Source organism: Dipodomys merriami, unplaced genomic scaffold, assembly GCF_024711535.1.
Source record: "Dipodomys merriami isolate MVZ:Mamm:240054 unplaced genomic scaffold, mDipMer1.0.p SCAF_37, whole genome shotgun sequence".
In the NCBI taxonomy this organism is placed as follows: Eukaryota; Metazoa; Chordata; class Mammalia; order Rodentia; family Heteromyidae; genus Dipodomys; species Dipodomys merriami.
This window is the reverse complement of record NW_027205270.1, coordinates 135,034-149,614: the sequence shown is the minus strand read 5'-3', so window position 1 is coordinate 149,614 and position 14,581 is coordinate 135,034. Positions and strand designations below refer to the sequence as shown.

Sequence of the window (14,581 nt, the reverse complement as noted above, 5' to 3'; positions counted from 1 at the left end):
TTTGTCTGTGTGCACAGGTGTGTGTGTGTGTTTGTGTGTATGTGTGTGTGTGTATGTGTGTGTGCATGTGTGCACACGTGTGCATACATTTCAATCCAAGGATTTGAACTCAGAGCCTGAGCACTGTCCTTGAGCTTTTCATTCAAGGTTGATATTCTGCCACTTAAGCAGCAGATCCATTTCTGGCTTTTTGGTGGTTAATTGGAAATAGGAACCTCATGGACTTTTCTGCCTGGGCTGGCTTCAAATTATGATCCTCAGATCTCAGCCTCCTGAGTAGGTAGGATTACAGGAATGAGCCAGCAACACCTAGTTGAAAGGCTATTAAGTCTTAGCTGTCAGTAGCTGGTGGCTGGGCTTGTCAAGCAGGGCTTTCTTACTTGTTTTCTCCTCTTCCCTTCCCCTCCTACTACACCCCTAACTTTGCTAGTTTACAGTGTCATGTGGGCTAAGAAATGTGGGACTGCAAGAACTTAAGGGTGTTACCCCTTAAGGGAAATACACCAGGAAACCATAGTTGTGGGGATTTGTTTCCTGCTCCGTCTGACTTGCTTCTTAATCAGCTGCCTTATGTGGTCAAAAAGCAATGGTGGAGGGTGGAGGTTAAGCATTGGGGCAATGGTGTCCCCTCCTCCAAATTGTCCCCATACCTAGGCTGAAGCTACATTGATGGGAGATTATTCATGCCAAGTCACCTTGGTACCTAGGTCTTCCCTAACTCTAACCCTTGCAATGTCCTCTGAGGGGTGTTTCAGGGTGTCCTGAATGTCTAGAGCAGTGGGAGAGATGAGTTGTCATTGACACAGGAAATGGGACAGAGTTTAAGGATTGCTTCTTTCTATCACCTTCCTGTTCACACCTTGCTTTCAAGCCACTACCAGGAGGGATGTCTAAATTTGGCCTAGGTGGGCTGGAGTTGCCAAGAAGTTCACTCTGCTGGTCTAGGTTCATATGAGAAAAACCACTGCTGTCCTAGACCCACAGGATGGCAATTCTGGGAACCACCACCAGGTCAGGGAAGCTGAGCTAAGCCCACTGTGTCCACACAGGCTGGAGAAGGACTCGTTACCTTCCTATGTTTGCTTTAAGTACTTCCTGGAAGTGAGCACACTCTAGCTAGCTAGTTCCAGCTCTGAGGACCCTGGGTACAGTGCATTGGCTATGGTGTGTGCCGCTTAGTTCTCAACCTTGTCCTTTATCTACTCCTAGGGCACTTCTTCCTCCCTTTAGGACTCTGGAAAAGTAAAGTATAGGCCTTTCCAGAGACACAAGTCTCAAATCCCAGGGTCAGTCCCAGCTTGGCACAGTCTTTGTAAGCTCAGAGCTTACCCTGGTAGAGCCAGTTGGTGATTCAGCAACCTGGAAACTCCAGCCAGCCTGAGAAAAGAGAATTTGGTAACACCCTGCTGCCTACCCATTCCAGGAACTCCCTGCACAGGAGCAGGCCCTAAGGAAGAGGAAGTTTGACTCAGTACCCAGCCCAGGGCCAGGTCTCTGATAAGCCTTAACTCTGTAGAAGAAATCTGCTTCCTCCTGGCCAAAAAAAAGGTGGGCGGGGAGGGGGGGAGGGGAGGCACAGATTTGAGCTGATAGGCAGAGCACATGGTCTTCCTTACCCTCCTTCAACTGCAGGAGATGCTGGGTGCATGGCCTCCTGGGAAATTCATTGTTAGTCAAGGATGTGTTACCCAGAACTTCCACCAGTGGGTAGGTTGTGCTATGTGCAGATTTAGATGTGGGTGGGGGTGGGGAGTAACTAACTAGGGGAAATTGTCTCAGAGTAGTGTCTCATCAACCTGTTAGGCCTTAAGAACCAAGTTATCTGGACAGGAAAGTACCAGTCTCTTTCTTGGAGGGTCTTGGTGGCTTAGCAGTTATTTATTCTTTTGCATGCTTTTCTGGATGTCAGGAAGTGCACATGTCATCTCTTTTCTCAACTTTGTCACATTCTGCTAATACTGTTTGTGTAGTGTCAGTTCTGGGTGTTATTAGAGCATCAACTCTAAATAGCTCAAAGTGTTTTGCAAGTATTCTCACCTGTCCCTTGAAGATAAAATCAGTTTTTCTAAACCAAAGATGATGGGAAATGGGGTGTGGTTAGAAAGCAGGGGAAGGGAACCCCAAGTGGCCCTTGTGAGTGACCCAGCTGGAGTGGGTGACCCACTCCTGGCACCAGGGCCTACAAGCCTCACAGAGCGCAAGGAGTGTCAAGAACACCTGCCTGCTGGAGTGGTGGGGGACAGGGGAATGTGAGGGTCAGACTGGGTTGGAAAGCTAGGAAGAAATGAGGATGAACACTAGAGAGTGACCTGGTTGTGTTTAGGAGACCTGGATCAGATAGATATATTTGATGGAAGCTTGAATTAGAAACATCAGGGACACTGACAAGAATACCTTGGCATGTGTTGCTCCAGTTAGGTCTCCTTGTCTAGAGTGTGCTGCCTTTCCTGGAAGAGCCTTGGGCACATGGTGGTTAGGGTACTTCTAGGTCTAGGTGAACTGTTGATACAAAGCCACTGAAGTTGCTTTATATCTCTTTTCCACATCCCTTTGTACCTTCCCTTTCCTTGGGAGGTGCTCAGGCCTCCTTGGAGCTTCCCAGCACAGGATTTTATGTTTTCTCATAGAAGTTTCAGGGAGAATCAGCTAAATGAGAATGGAAAAAAATTACAAAAATCCACAAGTAATCTCATCCAGTGACCAAACAACCCAGGACCAACTGGGCCCAGTTGAACAGACCTAACTCCAGGCTCAGATAGTACAACACTGTATTCACTCCTCCATGGACCTTCTGTATTCTATGGGATTATTTTATATTGTTATTTAAGTAGGAAGCACCTAAAGGAAATGCAAATCAAGACAACAATGAGATTCTATCTCACCTTGTTAGAATGGCCATTATGGAGAAAACAGCCAGCCATGGAGGCCCACTTAGGTAATCAAGGGGAAGGATAGGCAGGAAGACCACGAGTTTAAGATCAGCCTGGGCTACACCTTTAAAAGCTGAGTGCTGATGCCTCATGCCTGTAATCCTAGCTACTCAGGAGGCTGAGTCTGAGAATCATGGTTTGAAGCCAGCTTGGGCAGGAAAATGCTGAGACTCTCCAATTAACCACCAGAAAACTGAAAATTGGAGTTGTGGCTCAAAGTGGTAGAGCACTAGCCTTGAGCAAAAGAGCTCAGGGACAGTGCCCAGGCCCTAAATTCAAGCTCCAGATTGACGAAAGAGAAAGGAAGAAAGGAAGAAAGGGAGAAAGGAAGAAAGGGAGAAAGGAAGAAAGAAAGAAAGAAAGAAAGAAAGAAAGAAAGAAAGAAAGAAAGAAAGAAAGAAAGAAAGAAAGAAAGAAAGAAAGGAAGGAAGGAAGGAAGGAAGAGGGAGGGAGGGAGGAAGGGAGAGAGAGAGAGAAAGAGAGAGGGGGAGGGAAGAGGGAAGGAATGAAAGAAAGAAAGAAAGAAAGAAAGAAAGAAAGAAAGAAAGAAAGAAAGAAAGAAAGAAAGGAAGGAAGGAAGGAAGAAAGAGGGAGGGAGGGAGGGAGGAAGGGAGAGAGAGAGAGAAAGAGAGAGGGGGAGGGAAGAGGGAAGGAATGAAAGAAAGAAAGAAAGAAAGAAAGAAAGAAAGAAAGAAAGAAAGAAAGAAAGAAAGAAAGAGGGAGGGAGGGAGGGAGGAAGAGAGAGGGGGGAGGGAAGAGGGAAGGAAAGAAAGAAAGAAAGGAAGAAAGAAAGAAAGAAAGAAAGAAAGAAAGAAAGAAAGAAAGAAAGAAAGATAGAAAGATAGAAAGAAAGAAAGAAAGAAAGAAAGAAAGAAAGAAAGAAAGAAAGAAAGAAAGAAAGAAAGCCATAACAGATGCAGGCAAGGATGCAGCCAAAAAGGAACCCTAATATACTGTTAGTGAGAATGAAAACTTGTTCAACCACTCTGGAAAGCAGTGTGGAGATTCCTCAAAACAAAAATTAAACATATGATTTGGCAATTCCACTCTTGGGCATTTACCCAAAAGATTACAAACCAGAATACAGTAAAACCACCAACACAACCGTGTTTATTGCAGCACTTTTTGCTAAGGTGTGGAATTACCCCACATGCCCTATGAGACAAGGAATGAATCAAGAAAATGTGATATAAATATACAATGGAATTTCACTCATACATTAGAAAGAATGATATTGTACCATTTATAAAGACATGGAAAGACCTGGAAACAATTATATTAAGTAGAGTAAGTCATGCTCTCAGAGACAAAGAATGTATGTTTTCCCTTATATAGATGACAGATTGAGCTTACAAACTCTTAAGACATTGAGTGATATGAAAGTGTATACAAATATATTAACTGAAATACAGTAGACTCAAGGGAGATCTCAAATAGTATAATTCCTTAGTAAGGCAAAATCAAAGTTCATCAAAATAAAATACCAGGAAATGGGTACTTGAAAGGGTAGGGTGGAGTAAAGGGGAAAGGGTAGACAAATGAAGGGAAGAGGTGGGAAATGCAGACAAGAATCCAATATATACACTACAAAATTAGGAAGAGTCGGGGGAGAAGTAGGTAGGGGAAGGATGGGTGAGAATGTTGAGCAGGGTAACAGTGATCAAAACATATTCATCAACTGCTTTTTTAAATGGAAACTCTTTGTACAACTATTTAAAGATGATAAAAATAAAAATAAATGAAAGGCATATATTAACTTACCACTAAAATGAATGGTGAGATAGGCAGAAATTTATAATGGAGTTCAATGTAATGGTTTTCAAGGATTACAAAAAGTATTTCTCCCAGGAAGGGGAGGTTGTAAGAGAAGGAGCCTTATTTTATTTCTTACTTTTAGTATAATTTTATTGTCTTTAGCTGTACAAAGGGGTTAAAATTCAACATGTCGGTTTATGAGTACAATGCATCTTGATTAGTGTCACTCCTTCCATCATTCTTCCTCAGGAGAAAGGACTTTGGTCCCTTCTCTCCAAGATCTAATCTGCCACATAATAAATTCTCAGTAAGCATGTGAATGAGTGGATTCACCTGTCCTCTACTAGAACAAGAAGCAAAGCCTAGAGCCATAGGAACTTAGCTGGTTTCCCTCATTTCTCCTTCTGCATGCTTTCCACACTCACCCCTCCCACTCTCCTCCCAAGCTAGTTACTTCTGATTTTCCTTAGAGAAAAACAGTCTCACCTATCTGAAAACCCAACAAGGCAGCAGACATTGGGCCAATTGTGAGGACAGAGGGGAAAAAAAAGCCATTCCTGGCCACATTAAGGGGACAGCCAGAAAAAAATGCGAGCATCTCCTAACCACAAGGTAGAATAAAGGAAGGACTGCTCTGAGAAAGGGATAATTACTTCTGACATTGGGGCCAGGCTTTGACAGGCAAATAGTAAATGAGAGGGTGTGCCAACTTGAGATCCAAATTTTTCAAAACACATAAAAATTAAATATATTTCTAGGGTACAATGTGTTCATTGTATAAAGTCAGATCTGAATAATTAATGTTCCTATCACCTTAAACACTCGGGCTCACATTAAGAACTAGTAATTAATAACAGTTTCATGGTTACAATGTGCACAATACACAATCTTGTGTATTATAAGATATGCTTTATTTATAAGATATTTCTTTGTTGCTTTGTATGTCCCTCCCCCATGGTATAACCCTGTTTTCATTGCATTTAATGTTAGCATAATTTGTGGAGGGGAAGGGAAAAAACAAATTGTGTAAATAGGGATACAGGTGGACCCATTGCAACAATGAGATGTACAAGTCGTTATGTCGAAAAATGAACTTTACAACTTTGGCACGGGGTAGGGGAGGGAGAGGGGGAAGGGGAGATGGGAAGGGATGGTAAGGAGAAACAAAGGAGGAGACAACAATGCTTGATAAGAAATGTACTCATTATCTTGCCCGTGTAATTGTAACCCCTCTGTACAGTATTTTCACAATATAAATAAATAAATAAATAGGATATGCTTGTCCAGAAGATGATACCTCTGTGACCTTTCACCTTTTGTGGGCTTGGGCAGCTAGACAAAGGATTTAAGTCAAGCTTCTGAAGTGTCTGGAACCCAAGACACTGCGTTGGGGAAGGGCAGCCTGTATGCAGAGGTTGAGGCGGGGAGGGAGCAGAATCCAAGAGAGTGCATGCAAAAGGAAGGGAAATAAGTCTCCGACCAAGTTATGTATTAAAAATCTTTGCCCAGGACTCTGTTCTGTTTCTGGGCTGAGTTGTGAGCTGTGTGGATGGAGCCCATGAAGAAGCAGGAAGGAGATGGTACAGCAAACTCACCCTAGCAAAAGATAAAAGACAACAACAACAACAACACAACACAACATTGTTGTTAGGAGAACCAGTTTGACAACTGCTGTACTAGCCCAGGGAGTGATGGTGAGGCCTGGATTGGGGCAGGTCCTGGGGATGCAGAGGATGGATAAGATGGTCATGTGAAGTCTGGGTGTGTAGGAGGGTAAGAGAGGCTGATGTGTCTTGAACCCCGCCCAGAACACAAGAGAAGGTGGGTGGTGATGAGTTTATTTTTGAACCTGAGACTTTGGGGGTGCAGGCTTTAACAGAGGAATGGGGTGGAAGATGGTGTTTAGGATTCGAAAGCAGGAGAAGCATCTATGGGACAGATTAGTGGCTACGTTCCATCCTTGTCTGCCTGGGCTGTAATGGGGAAGATGGCATTGTTCTCTGTCCCAGGTGGCTTGGACCCTTTGAGACAAGTCACAGACCTTGGGTTTCCTTCTTTCACACTTTTTAGAATTTAGAGATGCTCAATAAATTATTAATAAACATAAGAAAATAATGTTTTAAAGCCCTTAAAAGGTCTAATATTTCGAGGTCAGTGCTTTGAACCATCCTAGTAACCCTGGAACTTCAATTAAACTCCTTTTGTTGAAGTCTTCTTGGATCTTATTCCTAACAACTCCAAAATCTGGTGGGGTCAGGGGGCAGTGCAGAGAATCTGAAATCTAAACCATTTCTGGTCCTAAGCATTTTGGATAAGGGATAATCACGCCAGAGTACCCATTATGTACATTAAGTGCTGAATAAGATGACTTAGGACAGGTAATCAGTGCTCACAAATGTCACCGCTACTATTATTCATCAAAAATCAGCCACATAACAATCCCATAACTGAGCCACGGGAGGTGGGAAATCAAGAAATCCAGCTGGCTCCTTCCATTGCCTTTACGTTGGCCCAGCTGACTCAGCCGTGTGTGGGAGCAGGCAGCAAGGCCTCACTAGCTTCTGGGGATTTGTACATCACTGGATTCCTTTTTGATTGTTGGTCGCAGGGCTTGAACTCAGGGCCTGGATGCTGTCTTTGAGGGTTTTGGGGTGGTTTTTTTTTGCTCAAGGCTAGAACTCTATCACTTTGAGCCACAGCTCCACTTTCAGTTTTAGGTGGTTAATTGAAGAAAAAGAGGCTCACAGATTTTCCTTCCCCAGACTGGCTTCGAACTGTGATCCTTAGATCTCAGCTTCCTGAGTAGCTAGGATTATAGGCATGAACCACCAGTGCCTGGCTATCACTGGTATCTTTGTGATACATCAGAAGCCACCAGCTGAAGCATGATGCTAACTTTTGCAAGCATTTACCTTGTGTTTTAGGAGAGTTTTCCAGAAGCTAGGGTAGTGACAGAGCCCTCTGTATCCCATGGGCCCATCTGCCCACAGTGATTCATATTCCTTACTGTCCCCAGAGTTCTCCTAATCCTGTCCAGCCAGTTCCTCCACACATTCCTTTGCAGCTTTGGCTGTTGTCCTGTGGGCCAGGGCCAAATGTGAACTGTCACCTCTTTCTGGGAGAGAGAACCAGGCTATTTTCCATAAGGATGCTACATGGCCAGTGCTGGCCTTCACATGCTAATCAACGTATGGACAAGTCTCCAGGGGCACACACCTAGCACCCTGGTCCCACCAGCTCCCCTCCTTGTTCATGTCTGCTCTATGCTTTCCATTTCTTCCTTTCTGATCAATTCTCGCTCTGAAGATTTTTATGCCCACCTGCTGCCCATCACTTCCCAAGCTCCAGACTCCGTTTCTCATGGCCAACTTCCTGCAGCATGGAGAAGAAAATGGGGAACTTCGCAGTTCCTTGAGTATGTGTGCTCCCTCCTCCCCAACTCTTTTCCCTCTGCCCTGTATCCCTCTTCACTCACAGGCTTACACTCATCACTTTCTTGGGACCTAGAGCATCCTGCATCCAAACAGATGTACTGGAATCTCCCTTCAAGGAGGAACCCTGTCTTGGGATCCAAACACAGATGAGACATGGAGCTTTTGATATTCTAGCTTTTGATATCCAGTGAAGTAGGCAGGAGCCTAAAATCAAATCCTGACTGCTACTAAAGCCAAAGCAGGACATGGTCATCTGATGCTTGAAGACACAGCCTAGGTGCCTGTCTAGATTGCCAGTTCTATGCAGGAGCAAAGGGCAGGAATGGGACGGCCCTGTTCTGGTACCCCAGGAGCAAAGGGCAGGAATGGGACGGCCCTGTTCTGGTACCCAGGGTAATGTAAATGCCATTCAACTCTCAATGGCATTTCCCAGAAGCACATCTGTGGATGGGTTTCAAGGTGGTTTTAGTTCTATGAACTCCCAGATGAATAGGCTGGTCCGTCTTCTTACAATGGTTTCTGTTGGAAATTTGTCTGCGTTCCAAATAGCTGAATTATAGGCATGGCAATCCTTGTCCTGTCTTGAGGGCAGGCTCCCACTCTGTTTCAGGGAGTGGGAGGAGGGACCAGGCTTTCATAAATTTTTTTTCTTCCGTTATATGTGGTTTTCCCCTCAACACCTTCCTCTCTATTCTTTTGCTTTTAGAAGTCTACAGTCTTGGGATTTCCCAGGGAGCTATTTAGACAGAAATAAGATGCTGGCAGTACTAGCCTAAAAGGGATTCATGTCCACTAGGACTGGGTGACCTATGAGCCTGCCTTCTTTTCTGAGGTCCAGTAGCAAGTGGTTTGGACACTCAGATGGCAGAGCTCTAGGCTGCCACTGCCACACCTGTGTCTCTGAGCCACTGTGGCTGTAACTACCACTGCAGCTAGACTCTTCTTGCTCTTTCTTTTCTCTCCTGAATCCCAGAGCCTGCCAAGGCCATATGTTCCTAGAAGATCTCACACAGTCGCTTTCTAAGTACAGCCACGCAGCCTGAGTTCTAGATACCTAGACAGCAACTCGGTGGTACTGGCTTATGGGGGAGACTGACATAGAGGGAAAAAAACCCAAGACAAACGGAATGTGGCTCCCAGAAAGGAGAGGGGCCTGCTGAGCCTGTCATTTAATGCACGCAGCGTTATGCCTAGTTACATACCTGGGGTTTCATGACCAGTGTGGTGTAATGATCCAACACTGTCTAGAGCACAAAAGTGGGACAGAGTTGAGTCTGAATTTGGCTACGGGAGCTTAGGAAAATGCCTTAGTCTCTCAAAGCCTCAGTTTCCTCATCTGTACAATATCCATCAGCTGAACAGGAAGGCAGAGAGATTATGAGAACCAAGTAAGACAACATATGCAAACCCCTCTTCTGGGCCTATAACTAGTCCATAGTTAATTAGTGTTTCCCCACCCCACTCCCCTGTGCACATGCACGCATGTGCGCCCCTGCGCGCGCATGCGCGCGCGCACACACACACACACACACACACACACACACACACACACACACACACACACACACACCTGAGAAGAAAAAGGCCTAGTCCCTATCTTCCTGATCCTAGGCCTTACCAAGCAGACCGAAGCCAAGACACCAAAAATCTCTTTTCCATGAACGTACCAAAAGTACCTATTCTTTTTGCATTGCTCAAAATAATGAAGCATCTTTCATCCATGGAACATGGTGGCTTTGCAAATCTTAATCCCCAAACGGCTTCATGCATTGGCAGTTTACAGGTGCAGAGCACAAGTCAAAGTGACTCACCCAAGGCTGGGGGACTAGCTCTAGTGTTCACCCTTTCCTTTCTGAAGAGATGGAGCTCATCTGTGTGCCAGAGGCTGCCTGCCGTGGGGCCCAGGAACTGTGCTGTGTTTACCTTGACTGTCAAAGGTACGGGTGGGAAGGAGACATGAAGAGAGCTCATTAGTTCAGGGACAGTTCCTGCCAGGCCAGTCACACTCCCCTCCAGAGGCATGCAAAACATCCCCATGGCATCATCCTTTGACGCAGGTCTGGATCACTGGCTGACTTGGGCCCAGAATGGTTTGCCACAGTGCCAGCAAAGTCAGAACGTGCCTGTTCCCCAGCTTCAAGGGAACTAAGCCACTAAGACTCTTCCTGGCTAGGGCAGGGATTCTTGCCTCAATTGCCTCAATTGGACTAGAAACTTACCCTTTGAAATGTTTCCAGGGACCCCCCAAGAAAGAACTATACTTCCAAAATTAGCATCTGTGGGGCTACAAGAAAGACCACATAGGTGGGTTTCTCATCCATTTCCTTCCTGGTACCTCCTATTCCAGTTCAGTGGTCTGCACTCCATAGCAGTAGTTGAGAAGCCCAGGCCAGGCCCTAGGTTCAGCAGTGGAAAGCTCTTTGCATATTTATTTCAAAAGCCAGAAGCTTTATGTGAGTGAGTGAGTGAGAGTGTGTGCGTGTGCGCACGCATGCTCGCACGCGCAATGGCTTTCTGTATTCCAAGAGCAGATTCCTGTGTCCACACTTAAGTAAGGAAGTACAAGATGCCTGCATCTTCCTGTGCAATTGAGGAATGACCAATAAGACTTCTGTAGTATTTTGCACTGATTTAGGGCATCTACTCCTAGCATGACCTGCCTGAGGCATAGCTCATCTGTGTAGCTACTGAGATATCTTTCTGTATCACTATTTGGAGATATCTTTCTGTATCTCTATTTGGAGAAGTTCATGTTATTTGCAGAACTCAGCAAACCTTCCTTCTTTATTGGAATTTTACTGCTTTGTTTCCAGAAACCTCCAGTACTGTAACATAAGGGTACATGAGGTCATCTGTTGGCATGGGTGCCCACAGAACTCCATGTTCATAATGACCTTGAACTTGGGAGTTTTGCACTTTGCAAGTGCAGTCTGACCTTCCTGGGTTTCTTAGAATCTGTGTCTTGTAAAGGAAGTCCAATGGAACAATGAATGTGAGTGAGGCCTAGAGCCTTGATTCCTGGGGTCCTTCCTGTTACTCCCCACCTCCCATAAAGAGGTCCCTGCCCCTGCCATGCTTTGTCTCTAGTAGGATCTAGGCACACACAAAAATGTTGGGAGTAGGTTCATGCACCCCCTTTTATCTTAGGGTGGAGTATGGTGACAGCTGTCACCATGAACTAGGAACTCTGCAGCATGTTCAGTGGGTAATTCAAGAAGGGCAAACCTGTCTGTCTCCCCCGATCCAGGTAATTAGTGCATCCTGAAATGGGAGGTGTGAAACCTTTGTGGTATCACCTTAGCTTAGGGCAACAAGTCCTTGGGAAGAAGAGACAGCTATCTGGCTGAACTTCCTTCTCCTTAGCTGCATTATGGCACATGGTTTCAGCAGCGTGGGTTCATGGGGGACATCAGGCAGTCGATGGGTCCCTTGTCCACTTGCCCACTTTGTCACTGAGCCTACGAAAGACTGTATTCCCTCTACACATACCTCCTGCCCAGAGGAGCGTAGTGATGCAAACAGCGATCAGAAAACAGCATGATGTGCACAATGGCAGAAATGTTCTTAATGTCAACTGCAGTGAACACTAAAAATGGCTAACATGGTCAATACATTACAATATTTTCCCACCAAAAATATATATTTATAAGGTTTTTTATTAACACAATGCTATTACAGTTGGAGAGAGACTGCAGCAGGAAGGAACCCATTGCCTTCCACAAGGTCTTTCTCCCTGCTTTTTGAACAAGGGGTCCCACATTTTAATTCCCACTGAGCTCATTAAATGAGGCAGCCAGGCCTGCATGTTGGCCACACTACCATGTGTTTTTGCCTCTCACAGGGCCTGCCCTCCAGGCCTTGAGGAAGTCATTTGCTGAGCCGACATTTACCTTTTCTCTCTGCTTCCCTGACAGGTATCGTGTTGGCCGTGTGTCAAGCTCTAGAGAACAGCACGTCTCCTCTGAGCGGTGAGTTCAGTCTCCTTTAAGGATGCAGATAGGGTGTGGTGTGTGGATGTGACCTCTCACCTGAAGAGCCCTTTCCTGGGCCTCCTGCACACATACCCTGGCTTATCCCCAAGCCCTTCCATCCTCTCTTGGAAGCAGAGAGGAGCCCATGGAAAGGTTGTTGACTGTGGGCCTGAGGGAAGTTGTGCTGGATCCCTTAGGGGGCCACCTGCTCGCATTGCCCATTGACTGTGCAGACTGGTTGTGTTGGAAATTAGGGCCTAAAGGGCCCAGTTCTGAACCATCCGCGCTTATCTCGCTCGTGTAATAATCAGTGTTCTCTGCTTCTGCCTAGTGGTCTTTGCCCAGTTATTTTCTGTTTCATGCTTTGATATTTGTAGCAATAGTTTCCTTTTCTATTTTCAATTTTAAAAATTATCCATCAGCCATTTGGCACGCTTGGGAAGTATAAGAGGCAAACCCTTGTCATCCCAGCACGGCAGGGAAGTAACCACTATTATGATTGTACCTTGCTTGTAGCCTTTGTTCCTGCCATTCATGTTTTTATATGGTCCCTTCTGGTCATTTTAATTCCTGCTTTTAGAACTCAGGGGTTCCATGTAATTGGAATATCCTGAAATCTATCTTTTTAAAATGTTGCCACATCCTGTTCAATAGGCACATGAAATTTGTATTCTCCTCTGGATATTTAAGGTGTCTCCAGCTTTGTCAGTTATGATGCTATATCTTCCTGCATTTCCTTTTATGTGGATTAGTTCTCAATATATACCTCCAAAAGCATTTGGAGATACTTGATAGGAACTGCCGAACAGCTTTTCAGTGAACTCTGGTTAGCAGGGCCTGAGCCTGTCAGTCTTGCTGCTCCCTTGTTAACATAGGGCATATTTCCCTGGCTTCTGCTCCCATCTGCTCTGCTGCGTCTCCATGGTAATCAGAGAGGTCTGTGAGAGGGGGCAGATTTCCATGCATTCACTAATATTCTAACCAGTCACCCACAGTTTCTGGTACTTTACTCTTTGCCTCTTCCAGACCTTTCCTTCCACAGCCTCCAGAGGCAATGCCCCCAATTCCCCCTGGCCACCATTGTTTCTGTCTTCCCCTCCCCCGTTAATAGTTATGGTCATGCAAAAGGTGGTGAAGCCACCTGGTGGCCTATGATGACCTCTATGTCACCATCTCTTCCTCTATGTCATGCTTTGTGCAGAGGTGTGTGAAGTGTGGGAAGGAGTAGAAGGAGTTGAAGGTATCCTTCGGGAGCTCAGGGCCTATCAGTTTCCATAAAGCGGTTTTCCCACTTCTGAACCACCCCCCACAGCACAGTGCACTGACACGAACATATAGAAGAATCACCCCAACCCCCTTCCTGGAATGTACTTCCTACCAACACCTCTTTAGCCTTTACTCTGTAAGTAGATGATGCTGTATTTCTTAAATTTGCATTTATTTTAATGTTGCTTTCTACTTGCATTTATTGACAGGTAAACGCTATTTTTGTAAAGATGTATTCATTCATATGCAGAGTGACTTTCACATCGGAGTCCTTCCTAACTCCTATGTCCTGGGTAGAGCCATCCGTTGAATGGTGTGTAGATGGTGATTTTAAGACAGAAACTGTAAGAGCTTCACCCATATTATAAATATCAATCATGAACATAAGATCAGTTTTGATACATTCCTGACTGACCATTGTAGCCAGAGACCTGTTAGGATAGTCAAGATGAAGCCCTAGCATTAAACAAGAGCATCAAAGAGAAAATTGTGAATTCCATGTACCATTCACGGGTTGCACATGGGTTCAAAGGGCCGATCCCATGTGGTTTCCTTGTGAATTTCTGGGATGGGGCAAGGGAAATCTAATCATGTTTTGATGGTTGCCCTGGCCTTTCTTATTAAAATATCTTGATTTCTTTCTTCCTCTTGGTAAAGGAGGTAAATGATACCAAAGACATAGGACACTGATTGTCATCAGTGAATGTGTCTCAGACATTTACTTTGGGTAGAACAGTGGAAGGAAGGAAGGCCTTAGGCCTACTTGGTCTCAGTCTTTTCAAGTCACTAGGCAAGTTAATCATCAGGTTTCTGTTTAGGTTAGTTTCCTCACCTGTGGACTTGACTCGGGAATGGCCTGGGTAGATTGATAGAGAGGACTTGGAAAGCCCTGCTGGGAAGAAGCGTTCAGAGGACACCTCAGGGTTGCAGGAAATAGTGCAGTGCTGCATTGATGGCCATGGTGGCAGTATAGGGAAGTGGTGATATGACCGCCATGTAGAAATGGCCTTCCATCTTCATGAGTTCTGCATCTGAGGATTCAAACAACTACAAATCAGAAATCATTGGGGAAAACTGTCATTCTGGTGAACATGCCGCCAAACTCCCCATCATTATTTCCTAAATAATATAGTAGAACAATTTACGAAGCCTTTCGAGCCTTTCCACTGTTTTCAGTATACTAAGTAATCCAGACATGACTTTGAGTGTGCACCACACCATTCCC

General features: G+C 45.1%; 1 protein-coding gene across 1 annotated transcript in view; it reads left to right on the top strand.

The window, feature by feature from the left end:
* Tgfa (transforming growth factor alpha) overlaps positions 1-14,581 on the top strand; it is a 148,852-nt gene that overhangs the window by 25,557 nt on the left and 108,714 nt on the right. The window contains exon 2 of the mRNA XM_069988908.1: positions 12,034-12,087. Within this exon, the coding sequence (XP_069845009.1) occupies positions 12,034-12,087 (54 nt within the window). The remainder of the gene's footprint in view (positions 1-12,033; positions 12,088-14,581) is intronic.